The sequence below is a fragment of the Bacillus rossius genome, chromosome 12, assembly GCF_032445375.1.
Source record: "Bacillus rossius redtenbacheri isolate Brsri chromosome 12, Brsri_v3, whole genome shotgun sequence".
Taxonomy (NCBI): domain Eukaryota; kingdom Metazoa; phylum Arthropoda; class Insecta; order Phasmatodea; family Bacillidae; genus Bacillus; species Bacillus rossius.
Window position 1 is genome coordinate 23,876,855 of NC_086339.1, and position 19,742 is coordinate 23,896,596.

A 19,742-nucleotide genomic window follows, 5' to 3' on the forward strand; every position below is an offset into this window, starting at 1 on the left:
TCTCGCAGAAGCTGCCACAGCAGCTTTTCGTGCGTGCGGACGGGTAAGATAACATGACAGCTGAGACGGCTTTTCGTGCATCGACGGGATTCTACTGTACATGAATTTATTTACTGTTTTTGGATATCGGCTTTGTTACTTTTTTTGACGATTCGTTTATGTTACTGGTATTAGAATTGGACAAAACTTGGATACGGGCGGTGGAGCTTTTATTTTTTTTTTCCCGCTAAGCTCGCGTCTATTGGCTGGCTGGTGATGGAAGGTCACGAGTCTGGGCGGAGCATAGAGTGAGTTATACTGTGCATGCGCAGCTCAGCGAACAGAGAGAGCCCGCCGGCGGCTACGCCGCGCCGTAACAACAGCTGACCGAGTACAATTAATTACCTTTCTCCGCGTACGGCGCGCTATGGATGGGAAATTTCTATCAATTTGCGGCCTTTTTTTTTAATTTTTTTACTGTGACGCAATGTGTATGTAGCTTGTATTTGTTATAAACGGTGCAGGTTGCGACTGTATTTTAATAAACTTTAACGTATTTCTTACACTTTTCATAATTTTTTTTGCCTAATTTTTTACGGTTTCTGAAAATCTGTACGTACGAACCGGGGGCCGTACGAGCGAGATCAAAAACGTTTAAGATAGAAAGTTGACAAAGTCTGAGATAGCACGGCAGCACAAGATATCGGCGTCGACCCTGTCTACGATATGGAAACGTAGGGACGCGATTATGAGTGTGGGGGTCATTGAAAATCGGTAAATCGGATTTAACGAAACATCGATTTAGAGTAAACATTTTCGGTAACCATAACACTTCGTTAAATCGGGGTTCTACTGTACTTAACAGGCTTGAGACACCCACGTTCTTCAAACTAAACCCTGTGTAGTCCAGATATTTAATGTAGCATTCCATTTTATTGTAATACCTTGACTCGCAAATAGCTAGTGGGCAGTATAACAGACAACAATATGTCATCTTGCGTAGTCTAGCATGTTTCTATATAAATTTGGTAATTTGTTTTTTAGTGGGTCCTAACTGATAGTATGTATTATCTAATGAGTTCTGTAAACTTTAACTTCAAATTTTTTTGTACAATTTTGGATAAGCAAATTATTATTATATTATACACATAATCAAATTATAGACAGTATTAACTTTTAAACAAAAATGAATTAATTGAATTATAAGTTTTGATTTTGTGGAGGCAAATAAATTTTGATTCAAGAACAAAGTAATGAAATAAAATACAGTCTCAAATAAAAATGTACGTGTTTGCACTCTTAAAGTTGGCAATACATTAAAAAACTAGACATGCACTTGCCTGTTTCCGGCTGAAGTGTATGAGAACCTGCGTCCCAGGTGCCGGCGAGATCCGCGACTGCTCACAGAACTCGGAGACGCAGTGCTGCTCATCTGTCTGTGGCTGTCCATCACTGTCGCCTCTGGGCCGAGAGCTTCAACCGGAGTCACTACCTGTGAAACCAGTCGTCTGGCACTACACTGATACTTCGCGATTCCATCCACCAGAAACAAGTACTACATATACTCCCACATTTCACCGTTTTATCTATTCAACTTACAAAGCCATTTATGCCTAGCTACTCCTAAATAGGTACTTTAATTAAATCTTTTCAATGTATTTTAAAAATCCATGCTTAAGTTATGAAAATAAAATGTAAACAGCAACGAAACTCTGAAAATAATACAAAAACAGTATAAGCATTGTTAAGGTTATCTTTAACTGTATGATATCTAATACTTTAGATTTTTTTATGCTTTACATCATCATTATCTTAGGTTTAAAATCGTATTTTCTTTTTAATTTTAGCCAAAAACTGTTTGGACCAGTAAAATGCACAAACTTTTACTACTCTAGTTTACTCAACAAACCAAAAAACAAAAATATTATAAATATTACAACAAATGGAAGTCACTAGCAAAACAAATAATTTTATGAAAAGAAGAAAACTAGAAATATCCTACATTGAATTTAAAAACTTTACATTTCAATATTTCCAGAGGTTTAAAATATGTAAAGAGGCCAATACACTACCACATAATGGTTTCAAAAATGAAAAGCAAAGCACAATCCATTTTAGTTTTTAAATTACCCTTACCTTAACATTACCACCATGTGCTGTCTTGTCCCAGCCAGACAATGGCTCCTGTAAAAGTATGTCATGCGAGTCGTACGGCGGTGTGTGGAAGACCAGTTGACCTTTGTGCAAGATACTCTGGCCAAAGCCTGGGTCTTTTCCCGGCTCATTAATCCTGCACAAAGCAATTCACACCACAGAATTTATACTACTAGGAGGTTGTAAGGCAAAATGATGAATATAACAAACACTTTTACTTGATATACAATAAATTTTTATTAAAAATTTAATTTATTTTAATATTGTACAAATGAAAATTATTCTGATTCTATACATATATCAAATAGCAAAAAATATTTCATAAAAAATTATGTAAATGTATAATTTGCATGTGATATTTACCGATAATTTTAGCAGCAAGAAATTAAGTGACTATAGAAGAATACATAATAACAAATCAAAAAGGTGTATTTACAAAAAAGCAAATCTGCCAAAAAAAACTTTTGGACATAGAAAAATATATTGTATACATAAAAGACAAAAATACCAACGGATTTTTAATAAAATTATCAACTTCAAAGATTTTCGAAAGAGCATTAGCAAAAAATTCATAAGATTCCCAGTGACGCAAACTTGGATTTCCAAAACGGAAAATCATTTTCACCATTTTGGTTTGGAGCTAAACTTTCTGAGATATAAGCCTTTTTAGTAATTATAAGAATTGTTATTCGTAAGGTGCTACTTTAGGTAATTTAATAATTAAGGGTCGTTCCACTTACGTAGCTGTATTTCACATGTTACTATTTTGCTACATTTCCATTTTATATTTTATACATCTCTATGGAGTAGGCTAATATTTGTGCTTCATTATATGCTTTTCTCCAAGGTATACTCATCTCTTTGGCATTACAGAGTCAGTGAGTGAGTGATGAGTGTCACTATATATAGGATTTAATTTGTCCAATTAATTTGAAGAAAAGAAACAACAAATATATCTTTCAGAAACAACACTAACTGATCATGAGATATTTCCTGTTTACTTTGATTCAAATTCACAATAGATTTAATAATAATGCAACCTATCATGGTCACAGCAAATGCAACATCAACACTAACGTGAAAACAGTGCATATTAAACAAAAAATTATTTACGCATATTATGCACAAAATATAAATCCTAGGTATTTCATTTAATGACTATAAGCATGCATAAATACCATTTTGAACTAAAGTCTTTTAAGCAGAAAATATTTATGTAAAAGGATTCAAAATATAATGATAAATTACCTTTAGTATATGTACAAAAGACAAAAAAAAACTCAAATATTTGTGTATAACTTGGGTGGCCAGACTGCTTTAAATGATTTACTTCAACATGGCATCATGATTGCTCGTAAAAGTTGAAAGTGAAAGAAAAATTATGTTAACAAGTGGAGAGAAAAAATACGTAAATATTTTATTTATGAACTAAAGTTACTGTATTGAAGTGAGGTTACATTGTTTTCCTGCAAGTACAGAACAATGTTAGTGATAAATATAGATAATTGCAGTTGTGAGCTAACCTTCAAGTAATTTACCATGTCTTTTGTAGATTAATGAAAGGCGAGTTCAATAAAAACAGTGATCTTACTGGCTGGAAAATACGGCAATTGTAGCTATAATCACTGGTTTAATGTGAATCTATTTCACATCCAAAATATCAACAGTTCTTACGAACTACCATTCTAAATATGATACAATTTATTATATGGTACAATTGCTCCTACTACAGCTAGGGAATTGACGGTTCCGATTTCAGGTAGAATCAGTGAAATTGAAGCACATAACAATTGACACATACATACAAACAAACATATCATCTTGCTTTGTTTTTGCACCTGTAGAGTTTGGCAAAACAAAAGTTTCAGTGTAATTTTTTATTCAATTTGTAAAATATTCTGTATTCATGAGTAGTTTTATATTTATTACAATTTAAAAAAAAAGAGTCACAAGAGCCTAATAGAGGAAATGAAGATGGGCATGCATCCAGTCCATCGCTGTGTACTATCTTGCTGTAAAAGGGTCCGTAGCATGTCAGGGTTGTTTAGTCAAAATGGTTATGTTGGTTGCCAAATGCTTTCCACCAAATATCTACACGTTTCCTCCTCTTTATCATATTTGGAACAAAACTAATTACTGGGTGGACCCTGATTACGATTAAGTCAGCATGCAGTGTTTCTACTCTCTAACCTGTTGAATGAACATAAGAGGAAATTAAATATATCATGACTTATGACTGACTAAAAATGGCACCAAAATAAATATCAAACATTTTTTAATTCCAAACATCTGGATTGAAGGAGGCCTGAAATCTATCGACTTTCACACCCCCACTGTGTGCTGTTTTATAGACAGGTATCCAGCCCTATAAGTGTGTTGACAGTTATAATCTACTTTCAATGACTTGGGTGGTTCTCTACCCAGTAAAAATGCAGTTAGATACAGCGAAAATAATTAATGGCCCCAAATAACCATGATAAATTAAGGAATACTGAATTCTACTCTTAAAAAAGAGCTGCTGATTTTTATAACTTTTTGAATTTTATCAAGGTTGAAGAAAATAAGTCTTCGATTAGACTGTGATTTTCCGAAGCTTCGCACACCTCTACTATGCATCCCATGTACAGTAATTGAGTGGATTATCCACAGCTTCGCTCAATGATTAGAGTGTGTATTTGGGAATTTACTGTGTAAGTGTATGTGTGTAGATATACAGGTAATATGAACTCATAAATAATTTGAATTCCAAACCTGAAAGCCGCCATATTGACGCCATCTTTGACATCTTGCTGGCTGGGCTTGAAAAACTTGAGGCCATTGTGATTGTTGCCGAAGAAGACGCAGCCTCCGATGCAGCCACACGTGTTCACCTGCTTGACTGTGCTATCCTCTCCCACCCACAGGAACCAGAGACGCTTGGAGGCCTTGTCGTGCATTCTCAGATAGCTTTTTTAAAATAAAAAAAAACCACAAACACATGTGAGTAACGAAATAAACTTTTGCCAATACATGTAGCTTTATTTGTCAAAGCACCCTTCTTCTTCAGGCGATGTTCTTTTTATCAATTTAAAACATATTTATGGAGATATGCCATTGCTGTTTTTTTATTGAATGTCATAGAGAAACTAAAATAATAGACAAGAAAGATGAATACACAAACACACAGAAAAAACCATTCCAAATCAGCTGAATGTGTAGAATTTGTAGAATGTGCTGAATGAGTAAAAAGACTTGTTTTTGTGTGTGTTTGTGTATTCAACTTTTTTTGTCCATTCATGTAGTTTCTCTATGACATACAATTAAAAACCACAGTTATTTTTTTTATCAATTTATAGGATTACATAGATAGAATTTCAATTAAATGCATTCCATCATCTGATCATCTGGACATACATTTAAGCCGGCTTGCATAGTTTGAGACTTGGGGGGAAAAGGCAAGTATTATACTCTATTTAATCAACCTGGCCACGGGGTTTTTCTTTTAGTATTTCCATTTCTGACCGAGCAAGCAAGCCTACGACAGAACCAACCAGTACACTAAAATTAAACAACATTATAAAGCATGGACAACAGGGCCGGCGCATCCATATAGGCGAACTAGGCAACCGCCTAGGGCGCCAAGTAGATGGGGGCGGCGCAGCACGACACATAACAGCTGATATAATATGTTTAACGATTATTGAAACTAGATGAAAATTGATTTTTGTAACAGTTTGGAATGTTTATATTGATATAAGTAATTATTTAAAGTCCACGGTGACCTGTTTATGATTTGTAATAAATAAAAAAAAAAAACACAAGCCTGCTTACATTTGATTGTTGACAAAATCTTAGGCTTACGTGATGTATTTTGAGGCAAGGAAAATTTTTTTTGGGGTGTCCAGGCCGGGGGGGGGGGGGGGGGGGGGAGGGGCAGGCATTAAGGTTTTTCGCCTACGGCGCTAATTTACCTTGCACTGGCCCTGATGGACAAACACATCCAGAAGTACCTGTGCTGCACAGTGTGGAGATTTTCCTCGGGAGCTGGTATCGACACAGCTGCCTCCGCTGTCAGCGGGCCCACGGACACAGACCCCACCTCCAGCCACACCTCCTGGCCGTCCTGCCTGCAAGCCACATGACGACACACACGTTCCTATCGTGTGGCATTTCCTCACGGGAAACCAGCCAATTTAGTATTCACAACAGCCAAAGTGCATAAGGCAAACATATGTATATTTAACTGTGTATATTTAAAATATTTTTACTGCTTCCCCCTCCCCTTCCCCTTTTTATCAAATCTATTTTTGGATTATTAAAATACTATAAAGTAAAAATATTCAGGGAGGTAAAAACTGGCAGGGTAGACCTATAAGAAAATTTAAGCAATCTGAAATCACAGCTAGTGAACATTTTTATGAACAATATTATGTCGTCCATGTTTATGCCCATCACATTTGAACTTCTGCATATAAATCTACGCCATTTTTAAATAAAGATCAATAACTGCTCCGGGAAATTATTTTTTAAATTATTTTTGAAAGATTTGTGCAATGGGAGTGCATGACTTGATGTAGGCTTTTGGACATATGCCATTGCTATGCTCATGTTTGTCTGTAGAAGAAAACTACAAAAAACACAAATGACAAAAACACAAATTAAGCAAAAATTTGCTGTAGTCAAGATATAAACACCACACAATAGTCCAAAACAGGAATATGGTTAACAAACAAAGAAAAACAAAGAAAAAAGGACTCACAAAACAAAACAAAAAACACAAATGATGACAGCACAAAAATACCGAACCCAAAAAATTCAGCACAACAGTTGAAACGAGACAAAAACACAGAAAAACGAAAAAACGAAACAAACACAATAGTTTGCTCCGGGAAAGCAGAAAAATACTTTTCAATAGATAAAAAAAAATATAGGTAATTATGTCATTGTCATATAATTGTGTGCAATATTTATAAGCTTAGAACGTTTAGTGTCTTATGCACAACTTTAAAAAAATATATTTCTGCAAAAGCCTTCCAATTTCTTATTTATATCTTTTCAAGATTCATTAACATATTATAGATCCCCAACTTATTTATTATTTACATACACTGTTATTACATTGCACAAAATTTATGAGGAACCTTGGTTTAGCTAACACCACCCAAATTGTGGTGGATGCGGGTAGTATCATCAGATCATCACCAATGGCTGAGATAAGTCATGGGCAGTAAGCCATATGAAATAGGGACAAAATGAGATGCTAATTTATGTAAAAGGCATGTTCTTTTACAACCTTTATCCTAAAAAACCCAAGACACTTTTAATAGATTAACTTCACATCAATACAGTGGCAGATACAAAAACTTTTTCTCAGAAACTAATGCTTTTCCCAGATTTTTCTCACAAAACATTGATTTATTTAGTGTCAGTCGCAAAAAGGAGGAGAATAAAACTTCATCCTTACGCTCCCCTCCGGATTAGCCACTATGTAAAATATAGAGTTAAAAAAAATCCAAATCCATTAATACCGTATTTACCCGCATATGGATAACAGATTTTATGGAAATTTTTTGTGGAATAAAATGTACTGCTGCCCATATGCAAAAATTTTCATTTTGGATAAAAATGTTACACTGTTGTGGTTGACTATATGCTTAAATAACTAGCCTGTGTTGGTTTTTAATAAATGTCACCAATAAACTGCTGTACAGGATGTGTTTGTTTTTATTGAAGAAACTGACAAAAAAATTGACAAGAAAATAGCCTGCGATCATTTCTCTCTTGGGGAAGATGGGAAGGAAAACATAAGTATATATTTATATACAGTTGTATGGAGCGACTCATATTCGAGGTCAACCCTTACGGTAAAAATTTTAGATTTTTTGGCCCAAAATTAATGGTGCGACATTTCTACGGGTAAATACAGTATTTGCTGTTGTTGTTGTTGTTGTTGTTGTTGTTGTTGTTGTTGTTGTTGTTGTTGTTGTTGTTGTTGTTGTTGTTGTTGTTACTATTCAAATGCATAGCATTCCAAAAATTTTACTGCGATTCCACTCTTAGAAAGAAACCGCATATTTGAAAATAAGTGTGTGCACCTCTTGGCATGTGACCGGCCGCTGCTTGCAGTGTTGGTGTTGCTGTGGTTGTTGAAGTTGCCTCCGGATGTGACGAACTGCCGGACCTGGATGGCTGGCAGGACACCGGTGACCCCTGACCTGACATAGTGGCCGTGGAGGTTGCACGTTGCCACCCGAACTGGAGAGGCCTGTCAACAAGTAACATCAGTTCATCGGTAACAATTTAGAAAATCGTTTAAGTTAAATAAACCCTATTTTCAAGTAATAACGAACAGTCAACTAAGTAAGGAGTAAAAAAAGTTAGTTCCACCTTCTTTATAAATTTTTTAACGTGCTTGTACATAGTAATGAAAGAAGCCACAAAATAAATGGATAACAATTTGATAATTATTCGTTAACCTGCTGAATTTTACACAGCTAGAGGAAATTATTTCCACTAACTCAATTCATAAGTTAGGTTTTGGGATTAGTATGTTATTAATCTCTGCACCATGACAAAAATCAACGACTTTAATACGAATTACAAATGTCAAATGAAAATACTTGCCCTCAACAAGGTATCTTCCACCCTTCAATGAACTAATGCACTTCCACACATCACTAACAAAGTTACAGAATACAGTTAGTTCTCTTCAATTCTGAATTCTTCTGATCGCATATTCTGTGATCCAGCACTCATTGAAACCCTTGACTTTCTGATTTTTTGGCTGGATTCTACCATTTGTTGACCTTAACTAACATATTATTACAAAAATTTGTTTTGAATTTCATCATATTCTATATATATTTTTCTTAAGTAAATTTGTTCAAATCAAACATCTATGTACCAAAACTGAAGGGACTGATTTTTGTGGGTTAAGGGAGTTCTTTGTAACGGATTGGAACGAAACAAGTTTACGGTATCGGATTGTCCACTATTCATGGATGTGAAATTTGAGTGTGACTGTCACAAAAATTGCAATACATTTGTTATTACAACTGAGTTCTGAAACTAAAGATTTTATACACATATTCTATCCATGTAAGGGACTGTCAGTCAATCTGGACAAAATATATGCTGTAAAAATAACTTTCTTAAAGAAATGACAATGAGTCAAACTGATCTTGTAGTTTTCTTGTTCGCCTTCCAATCACTTCATCGGGACTCTTCCGTATTTGTGGCATAATAATTTTGCAGTGTTCTACTTCTGCTATAAATTTCTGTGAATATTTAGATGAAAATTTTCTTAATTCCTTTCTTCATCATTAGATATTTAAAACAGTAATTTTGTTCAGTCATTGACATAGTTTTTTTCTAAAATTAATTACTTTTTGCTATTAAAAAAAATATATGTATGAATTGATGTTTCAGTCCCTTTGATATAAAGGAGTTTACATCTGCAAGAGAAGAAAAGTGTTTTACATAGAGAGGTAAAAACGCTGAGTCCCAGTTCTGACTGGGACTTGGCAAACAGTCCGTCCTGAGAAGAAGAGGTTCGACAAATCCAGCACAACCTGGATCTCAAAAAAAGCCATCACTGTTGACACGTGCCCACATCTGGACGGCGGTGCCGTGCTCCACGAGGTACAAGTCCAGCGCATCGACGGCCAGCCGCGTCATGCGGTACTTGAGGTCGTCGCCGGCGGGGCAGTGCTGCCTGCTCTCCACGTCCGAGCGGGCGCACTCCAGGGGAGGGAGGCCGTGGTGGCACACCCGGGACAGGCGGGGTGGCCGCAGGTTGTTCTCAGCGTCCCGTGCCAGCAGCAGGAACGTTTCCAGGCCGGTCACCAGGTGGTGCAGCTGGACACCGCACAGGCAAAGCATTGCAACCATCGCTCACGGGCATGGTGCTTAACCCTTTCCTGCCTAGAAATGTAAAATAAAAATTGAATTTTAAAATTTTTATTTAATTTTTATATTTAAGTAGGCATAAGAGGAGACCATAATTTTTTTCCAAATTTTGTTATTTATATTTAATATATTCTTTAATGATGGGACTTTTAAGTCCTGACAGGCATTTATCATATGTCCAGCTCAACGAACAAAAAAAAAAAAGGGCGCTCCAGACTGGTGCAGCGCTGCCGTATTACTGCTGCAACCTCTCGGCTGTCGATCGAACTTCTTCCGACAACTGGCAGAGCGGAGCTGTACAGGGACCCAGAGGTCCCGACAGGCAGCATGTGGTTTCAAACATGCACACAAAATTTCTATGGGGCTTCAAACATTGTGGGACTCACAAGTCCCGCCAGGCAGGAAAGGGTTAAAACGTACCAATTTATTGAATATTTAATTTTAACGCAGATAAACAGGCTTCTTCATTACATGGCATCTCAAACGAAAATTAAAAATACATATTTTTTATAATTGTATAAGACCAAAAAAGGATACAAAATGTGTCTAAATTCCTAAACATACCACACAGTCTGAATATTCCCAAAAAAAATTCAATTTAAGCCATATAAATTTTATATACATATAAAATATTTGGCTGCAATATTATTTTTTTATGATTCAGTTACCTTAAAGAATTTTATATTATATCTAAGAGAATATTATAAATAGTTTAAGAATTTTTAAGAATTTTTAAGTCACAAAACAGTTTTTATTTAAACCTTTGTGGGAAATACTTATGTACATGCTAATATTATTACTATAAGTAAATAAAAATGATATAGAAACTAGATAAAATTTGATAATGAAACTATTTACTCAAAAACCAATAGTAAATTTATTGGATTTACATATTTTAAACAATTCGGGAAAGAATACTATGTTTGCAATGCTCAGTAAGTTAACTTTGTAATGCACTTTGTAAAAATTGAAAAAAATAATATGTACACATAAACAGTGCTATGAAAATTACTGTTTTATTTTATTATACGTAAATTACTAACCATTTAACGCTTCCAAAAATTTTAAGAACTATAGTTGCTGTAACACTCAACAATAAACTCTCATATGTTTCGTTTCATATTCTTCAATATCCTTGTTACATGTTCATTTAGCTAACATGTTTGACAATATGTTGAACCATTCTTTGTTTGTGCCACAATACTTTACAATAATGTGCACCGAAACATCTTAGCTGAGTGACAAACAATAAAATACTAAATTAGTAAGAATTCCCAGTAAAACTTAAAAGTATAAAAAAGTTTTTTTTTTTAAATAAAAAAAACCCAACATGAAATACATCCAATACTTTAACTAAACAACTTGCAACACCAGCCTTAACAAATACATTTTGTGTAGTGTTTGTGTTAGTTGCATTTTTGTTATGGTCTTTATTTTGTTTTATTACTTATGGCATCTTTTTAAACATTTATGATAGAAGGGTCATTTATGTTGGGTCTGTGTGTTTTAAATCTATTGTATGATTTGTATGGTTGAGTCTTAGGACTGTTCGTGTACATGATACAATTTTTAAATAAAAAATAAAAATAAATATAAATGCAATTAACTACAAAGGGTACAAGTCATTACCTGAGATGCAGTAAGTTTCCCACTCAATTTTCCCAACTGGATCTCAACAAGCCATGCGTATTCAACTGTCTCTTGATCTAATGTGCGACCTTCATCGCTGAACATGGCGTGTCCACGCACCTACAAGATGAACAAAGCATTCATAAATCAAAGAAACAAAGGCAAGATGTAATTATATTTTCTCCTTGATGTTAGAAATGCACATCCCATGTACAAAAACTCTGGACATTTCAGATACTGAAGTTAGAAATATATATTTTTTTAATATCTGCAGGCAAAATACACACAAAAAATTATCTACTGCAATAACAAACCTGTGTGTATTAGGAATAATTTAGCTTTATACCAGTGAAAGAATTTTTGTTCAGTGACTTTAAAAAAGGACCATTTTTATATATTTCTCATTTGTTTGTGCTCGGAGCGTGGACATGTAACAGTGTTTTTCTTTTTGTTGTTGGTTGGATGCGGACGAAACTTTCTCCTTGGTTGTGTGTCCAACAAAGGACAGTAAAAATTAAGATGGCCGCCTAGACACAAGTTGGTGCTGGACGCTGCTAGAATTCACCAATTTTCGGGTGAATTCTTTAACTTCCGTAGTCACGGAACAATTTTCGATGTTGATCCAGTAGTTTAAGAGTTTGATTCTTACAAACAAACTAACCCCACTCTCTCTTCGTAATATGTATTAGTATAGATATAAATAATTGTTAAACCAAAAGATGTTAATAATTCATGACCACCACCCAATGATAGAACGCCTGGTCAGTTTACGAAAGAAAGACTAATGTTTATTACATTAATACAAGTAGATAAGATTTTGGCCAATGCACAGAAGGGAGATGCATGTCGACACCTCACTGATGTACCTGCAGTCCGGAGAGCATGAGGTGACCCTGTGCGAGGTGAGCGTCCTTGCTGGAGCGAGCAAAGCTGTCGGAAATAAGAAGGGTGGCGGGCGACAGCAGCAACTGTAGCTGTGTCTCACGATACTCCTTTTTCATTTCAAAACCAAATCTTTCCAGGATGACGACAGGGCACGGTGGATCCTCTTCGTTGCAATTCTACAATCCAAAAGATTAACGACGAATGGTGACCCATTCATCACGGCTAGTGACGACAAAGATTTATTTTAGCTAATGCCATGCACATAATGGGCTGTTACTCAATCACATTGAAATTATGAAAAAAATTTGAATGAAATTGGTAATTTAGGTAACATGTGACCCAGACGAATAAATTACACATTTTAGTCCTGAAAATACCTCAACCAAAAAAAATTAGTATCATGACGGTTTTCATGTAAGTTATGTTACCATGCTGTGCTGAAATGACTCATACAAATGTGTTTATTAAAATTTTATTTTTTGACGTATAATGAATTAGTAGTAACATTTGTCCTGCTAAGCAACAATGGGTATATGAACTAAGTTAGATCTACAACACACTGAATCTATGCTTCAGATTGGTCCGGTACAATTCAAATACTCGAACCTCTCGAAACACCATTGACCCTGTCAACCAACATATTAATTATTTTCATATAAACTATAACATTATCAGTGTCATTATATTACAACAGTGACATCCACCTTTTCAACTTAAATATTTCCAATTAACGTACTAACTTGAGGCGTGAAAAATAACAAACCGGCAATAGAGTGTTGTGCCAGTGTCTTCCTTTCTTTTTAAAACTTTTAGAATGTTACAGCCTCACTAACCAGCATATGCTTTATAATTGTAAAAAAACATTAATTAATAGTCATATTCATTATAACTGACCAAACATTATAATAAAACACACCACATTCAACTTTATGTAAAAGCTAATCCAAATTAATAATAATTAATAACTAAGCAAAAACAAAATATCTTAAATACTATGCATAATAGAAGAAACAGGAGTAGAAATTAATTATGAAACATGCAGAGGACATCAGTAACATAACATACTCTCATTTCAAATGTTACCAACAGAATGGGGCAGGAATCACGCAATGTCACACCGCCCCTGCGGTGAGAAAAACACAAGCGCTCTGCTCCTGACAATTTGCCGACTAACCTTGACGAGATGGGCGTGTATGTCATGCATCGTGATGGACACAGTCACCTCGAAGGGTCGATACTGCCTCGGGTCGAACATCTTCGCCTTGCCCGGGTCGCCGTCGTCCGACCCAGCGTCCCCCCCGGGACCGACTATGTCCGCACCCGCGCTCGTCGTGGGGGAAGTGGCAGCACTGCTCTGCTGCATGTCCGTGAACGACTGGTACTCGCCAAATATGTTCTCCTGCAACAGTTTCAATCATCTGACTCACCGCAGGGCCAGAGACAGGATTTTGTAAAGGAGACAATCTATACATAAAGATCAACATCACTTCTGTTTGAATTTGAGAACGTAAGTTTTTTTTTGTGCTTTAATAAAAAAGAAAATCACATGTTTAATGTTATCTACTTCCCTGAACAACTGTACGAAAGACATGAAGGTACGTAAAACTTTATCTTGTGTAGTTATATCTCACCAAAAACAAAATTAAAAATCTTATAAATAATCGAGAATATACTTTTTTTTAAGAACAAACAAAAATATAAGTTAAGTTTGAATTTACTTACTTACTTGGACCTAATGTAAAAATAAAAATGTAAAACTGGACAATACATTTTATTTGCAGTAGGATGTACAAACCTTCAAATTCAGGAATCCACGCAACAGTGAACCATACAACAACAACTCTGAAGGTCCAATTTCCAAATCAACATTCACTTTATCTGGAGCCATAGTAGTTGGGTCAAATTTCTGTGAACCATCCTAAAACAATAAAATACAAAACATGATTACTGAGCAGTTAAAACTCTTATTTTACGGAGTTTTCGAACACAGAAAAACACTAAATGCTTTCTTCTGCCAGACAGAAAAATGAAAGAAGGCAGAACCACAGGCAATTTGTTACTGCTCACTGGTTGTTGAGAGCATCATTAACATTTTCATGACTACCGAACTACGCACAGTTTGTGTCTGTATGACCTATTTAACTTTTTTTTAAAATTCCATTTAACAAATTTTTACTTAATTTATTTTTACTTAATTTATTTTTACTTCTGAATATTACAGTAAATTCCAAGAAATTTATTTTTATGTACTTAAAAATTTAGCATTATTCAAGGAAGAAACTAATTTAAAGAGTAAAATTTACATAATCATAGGTCAAGAGTAGGCCTGTGCGAATATTCAAATTTTTGAATATCAAAACGAATAGTTTATTATTTGTATTCGATTCAATTTCGAATACTAACACTTCGAAAAAACGAATATTCAGTCATTTACGAAAAAGGCTGAGCGGGATCACTACATCTGGCCACGTAAAGCCCGTTTGAACACAGTAATTCGGAGCGATAACTAACGTATTTTATGTAGAAGAATGTCGTCAGGTCGTTTAAAATAGATTTGAACTGTCAGCATACTGATAAAGATAAATACGTGTCTGTAAAATCCATACAACCGGGACGTTATAGGTGACAGTTTTCAGATTAGAGGGTGAAACATGGTTTGTCGGCACTGTAATTTCGTTCCGAACGTGACGGCGAAGAGAAAGAAAATTGTACAGACCATGTGGAAAACATCTGGCCGCATACTCACAGCAAAGACTCCAAAAGCCTAACATGCTACGTCAATGTTTTTCAATAGGATAATACACAGTAAACGACCGGATGCAGACGGCAACCCCACCCCCCACCCCTTCATTCCCTTCCCACCCTTCCCAAATTCCTCGCGTAGTGACAGCTCAGGCAATTATCCTGTCCCGCGCGTCAAAAAAAAAAAACTCTTGCCAAGAACTTACTTAAAAGCTTGCGATCACGTTAAATAGTGTACCAAGATTGTGAAGTAAATGTGTTTTCTATGATGGTAGATCCGCAGTTCAAAGATTCACTAATTGAGGATGAAAATTAAAAAAAAAATTGGTTGAAAATTTGTGCAGGGAGGTATGTAAGCTGTGTAAGCTGAACACAGTAGCTGAAACTATAACTGAGACATGTGAGGCTACAAGTGAAATGCCTATTAAGAAGTCATCTCTGTGGGCCTATGTGAAACCTTCAACAGCAACTCAGTCTACTCTTGCAAGCTACAAAGAAACTATCCAAGGAGAAGTAAACAAATATCTGGCAGCACCCTTAATCCCAAAGAATGAAAATCCTTTCAGTTTCTGGTCAGAGAAGGGGCGCACTTGTTTCCGAAACACAGCTGTGGTAGCAAGAAAGTACTTGCCTATACCTGCCACACAAGTGTGCAGTGAGAGACTTTTCTCAACAGCTGGCAACATTGTGACGTGTAGAAGAGAGAGTCTACTCCCTGAAAATGTAGAGCAGCTTGTGTTTTTCCACAAAAATTTAAATTAGCTAATATGTAGTGATGTGACAAGACTCTTTTTAATACTAACTAATTATAAAATTGGAGAACCTTAAAATTTTAAGTACTGTCAGTATTTTGATTCTACATACATTGTATCAGTAAATATGTACATGTTATCATATTGTAATGTGATGTGATATAACATGTTTTATGGAATTTCAATTCTCATTCCAATTATTCGAACTCAATATTCGTATTCGAGAATAATTTGGTATTCGTATTCGAATTCGATTCGAACTAAAAAACTGATATTCGCACAGGCTTAGTCAAGTGCTAATTTTTTTGAAAACTTACATGCAGGAAATGATCTCTATTGGGATATTCTTAAGAGAGTTTTACGTAACATGTTATGGTTAGAATGTTGAAAATTTGTTCTATTCAGTCACATATTACAAAATGTACCTCAGAATAGTCAGTGATTGTAAACAAAGCAAGTGAACATATTTAGGAAAGTTTCTGCCCCTCTTAAAAATTTTAATACTGTAATGTTTAACATCACACCATTCTCAGACTCCACAACATTGTACACTCTTATCAGATAAATGCCTCACACTTGTAACTATTTGTCGTAAAATTCTTTGTATTTAGGATATATGTAAGTAATTAAATATATATATTTTTGGTTTTCCAAAAAGCCTTGAAACCTGATATTTTCTTGGTTTTGGAAAAACCTAATTTTTATCAATTACGAGTGATATCCTAAAAAAATATTAATTTTATGACAAAAAGATACATACATACAGTCAATTCAAAACTGTACAACACATGATTTCATGCCCTTATTGCATTCTAAGATTTAAATATAAATTGGACTTCGAGGTTCTCAAAATCATCAAATAATACTTGTTGGAGTTACAGAACCATATTATTTATTCAATTTTAAACTACCAGAAAAATGCAAAAAAATAATTATAGATGCAAACTAATAAGCTTTTGTGTATCTGTGCATAACCGTTCATGAAACAAAATGCTGAAACATAAAACTTAAAAACTCCACCTGGGCCCAGTGGATGGCCGGGGACTTGCGGCAGCGAGGGATCCTGATCGGGGAGAGCAGGATCTCCTCCTTCTCCGGGGTGGTGATGTTCGCCTGGGGCGGCGGGCCGAGGGGCGGAGCCGGGTGGTACGTGTAGTTGATGCACAGGGCCACGATGGGTACCGCCCAGCAGTCCACCCAGCCGCTGCTGCTTCCACAGGGGGGAAAGAAAAAAAAAAGGCACTCATTTGGAAACTCCATACAGTAAACTCACTCGTGTTTATTAACATAATTTTTTTTAGGGATATGCAAACATCCGATAGTAGAATCAAAATTAAAAAAAATCTGGAGCATTTGTTTTATATTTCCGTAATAAACCCTTCTGATGAATATCAATTAAACCAAAAATTTTGAGTTAAATTATTATTAAAATTTTTAACGTTAAACAATTTATATTTACTGTATAGACACTTTTTGTATTATATTATTTACTAAAGAAAAATACTAAACATTTCAAATACCAATAACTACGTATTCTTAAATGTTAAGGGACCCAATGTTTTGACTTATTAGAAATATTTTTGGCCTGAATAAATACCCTCCAATAATCAATACAGCATTCTATAAGTAAGTACCTTCTTTGGCATACGTTTCTCCATTTCCTCTGAACGGCTCCTTTGGGTTTCACGTTTCCATTACGTCCCAATACTTTGGCACTGAGGTCCAGCGCCAACAAGATGCAGTGGCTGGACGACACTTCTGGTAAATACAGTGCGAGGTCAACGCTTTCACCCTGAAACCCACATTTCTTGTTACATTCACGCATGTAACGAGTGTCTACAAATACCTGGTGGATCATAACTTTTTTTTTCAAAACATTCAATTTAATTTTTTTTTAATTTTTTTTTTTAAATCACAGGGTCAATTTTTGTACACAATATTAAAAATTAAACTATTACGAGAGTGATCTTCTATTAGCAGGAACATGCAGATTTTTATGTTAGGAAGTTAAAACATTTTCAGAGATTATTTCCAGGGCCATAGAAATGGAGAAGCAAAAGAGGGGTTGGGGCCAAAATCCTGGGGCCTGGGCACCAGGTGTGCCCCGGGTGAGTTTCAAGATTATTTTAATGCTTTAGTTTCTCCTAATAGGATGAAAATTACAAGTGTATACTGTTAATATAAAAGGAAAACTTACAAGTATAATGCAATATTGCACAGATCATGTTTACAGTTATGACCACAGTAACATTAATAGCCTCATAATTATTTATTAAATATGGGGTTTGAAAAGTTGTACATTAAATAATAGGGAGGGGGCTGGACAAAATTATTTTACCCTGGGCCCTTGGTTTTTCTCGATGGCCCTGAAATTTCTACATGATTTAAGTGAATAGTCTCAAACTATTTATATTTAATGTGTGCCTATAAACTGAAGAGAAGTATAAAAAAATGCAATTTAGGAAAAGTCATATGTAAATAAATGTTTCATTACTTCTAGCACTATTAATGTTTATTTCTGTTTTTTTTTTTTTTTTAAGACATTAATCTACTTACTTTTAGTTACTTTTTTGTGAACTGTAGACACCCTGATATACACAATACTAGAGCTCACAAAATATAGCTGAAAAAATCATCTTTAAGAGGCCACTCCAGTGTTTCAGGGGCACTACGCAACCCGCGTTAACCTCATAAGATTCAATGCTATTTTCATTTTGCTTATAACTTATTAACTAATATAGATTTCGAAATGATGCTTGCTTGATATGTAAGACAACGATGCTCTTATCTAAGCCTTTTTCTTCAAAAATGTGCATAAATTATGGTTTTATACTAATCTTTACTAATATGCATAAGTGTATTGTCTAGGTTTGAACAATAATTTATGCATGTTTTTGAAGAAAGGGGCTTTGATAAGAGCATCGTTGTCTTACATATCAAGCAAGCATCATTTCGAAATCTATATTAGTTAATAAGTTATAAGCAAAATGAAAATAGCATTGAATCTTATGAGGTTAACGCGGGTTGCGTAGTGCCCCTGAAACACTGGAGTGGCCTCTTAACTTCTAGATACAGCCAGTTCACATTTGACAAGAAAAATAGGAACGAGTGACTTGAAATCTATAATGAAGCTATTACGAAAATGTAATATATACCTGGATCCAAAAGTGGAGAGGGATAGTTACCGGCAGGAAATCTTTGAATGGCAAATCAAATGAAAGATCAAACAACTCTCCACAAAATGCCATGTGTGCTAGAACAGAAGAAAAAAAAAGTAGCACACATTATTTCATGAATACTCTACATCAAGAATATGTATTTCAAAGTAAATATAAAAAAATTTACAAAAAAAAATTTGTAACTGTGTTGAAAATCATACTTTTTCCTTTTTCTTGTGTGGCAGTATGATTAAATCAATAAAATAATTAATGATAAACCTATGAAAATATCAGTTATTTAGTTAAAATTTAAATACAAATGTTTGGTTTAACAATCTGGGAAATTTCTTGCATCTCTTGTACATTCATCTAATGCATGTAAAGGAATGCTTACAAACTACGTCTACATTTCTCCATCAAAGATGGTTTCTTTTCCTAATTCCAAGATGGTGGGGGATGCAGCATATTGAATGCACGTCACCTTAGGTGCATCATCCAAAATGGTGCCTTTTTTAATCCAAGATGGTGAAGGATTTCCTTATGTACTCAGTACACA

General features: G+C 35.0%; 1 protein-coding gene across 5 annotated transcripts in view; it reads right to left on the reverse strand.

Annotated features, from left to right (window-relative positions):
• LOC134537721 (bridge-like lipid transfer protein family member 1) overlaps positions 1-19,742 on the reverse strand; it is a 143,280-nt gene that overhangs the window by 106,295 nt on the left and 17,243 nt on the right. For all 5 annotated transcript variants that reach the window (XM_063378466.1, XM_063378468.1, XM_063378469.1 and 2 more), the window contains exons 14-26: positions 19,184-19,281; positions 17,663-17,820; positions 17,049-17,235; positions 14,330-14,452; positions 13,709-13,933; positions 12,516-12,710; positions 11,650-11,769; positions 9,721-9,969; positions 8,208-8,377; positions 6,123-6,239; positions 4,885-5,079; positions 2,116-2,269; positions 1,320-1,471 (exon numbers count right to left, since the gene is read on the reverse strand). In XM_063378466.1, coding sequence (XP_063234536.1) covers positions 1,320-1,471; positions 2,116-2,269; positions 4,885-5,079; positions 6,123-6,239; positions 8,208-8,377; positions 9,721-9,969; positions 11,650-11,769; positions 12,516-12,710; positions 13,709-13,933; positions 14,330-14,452; positions 17,049-17,235; positions 17,663-17,820; positions 19,184-19,281 — 2,143 coding nt within the window. The remainder of the gene's footprint in view (positions 1-1,319; positions 1,472-2,115; positions 2,270-4,884; positions 5,080-6,122; positions 6,240-8,207; positions 8,378-9,720; positions 9,970-11,649; positions 11,770-12,515; positions 12,711-13,708; positions 13,934-14,329; positions 14,453-17,048; positions 17,236-17,662; positions 17,821-19,183; positions 19,282-19,742) is intronic.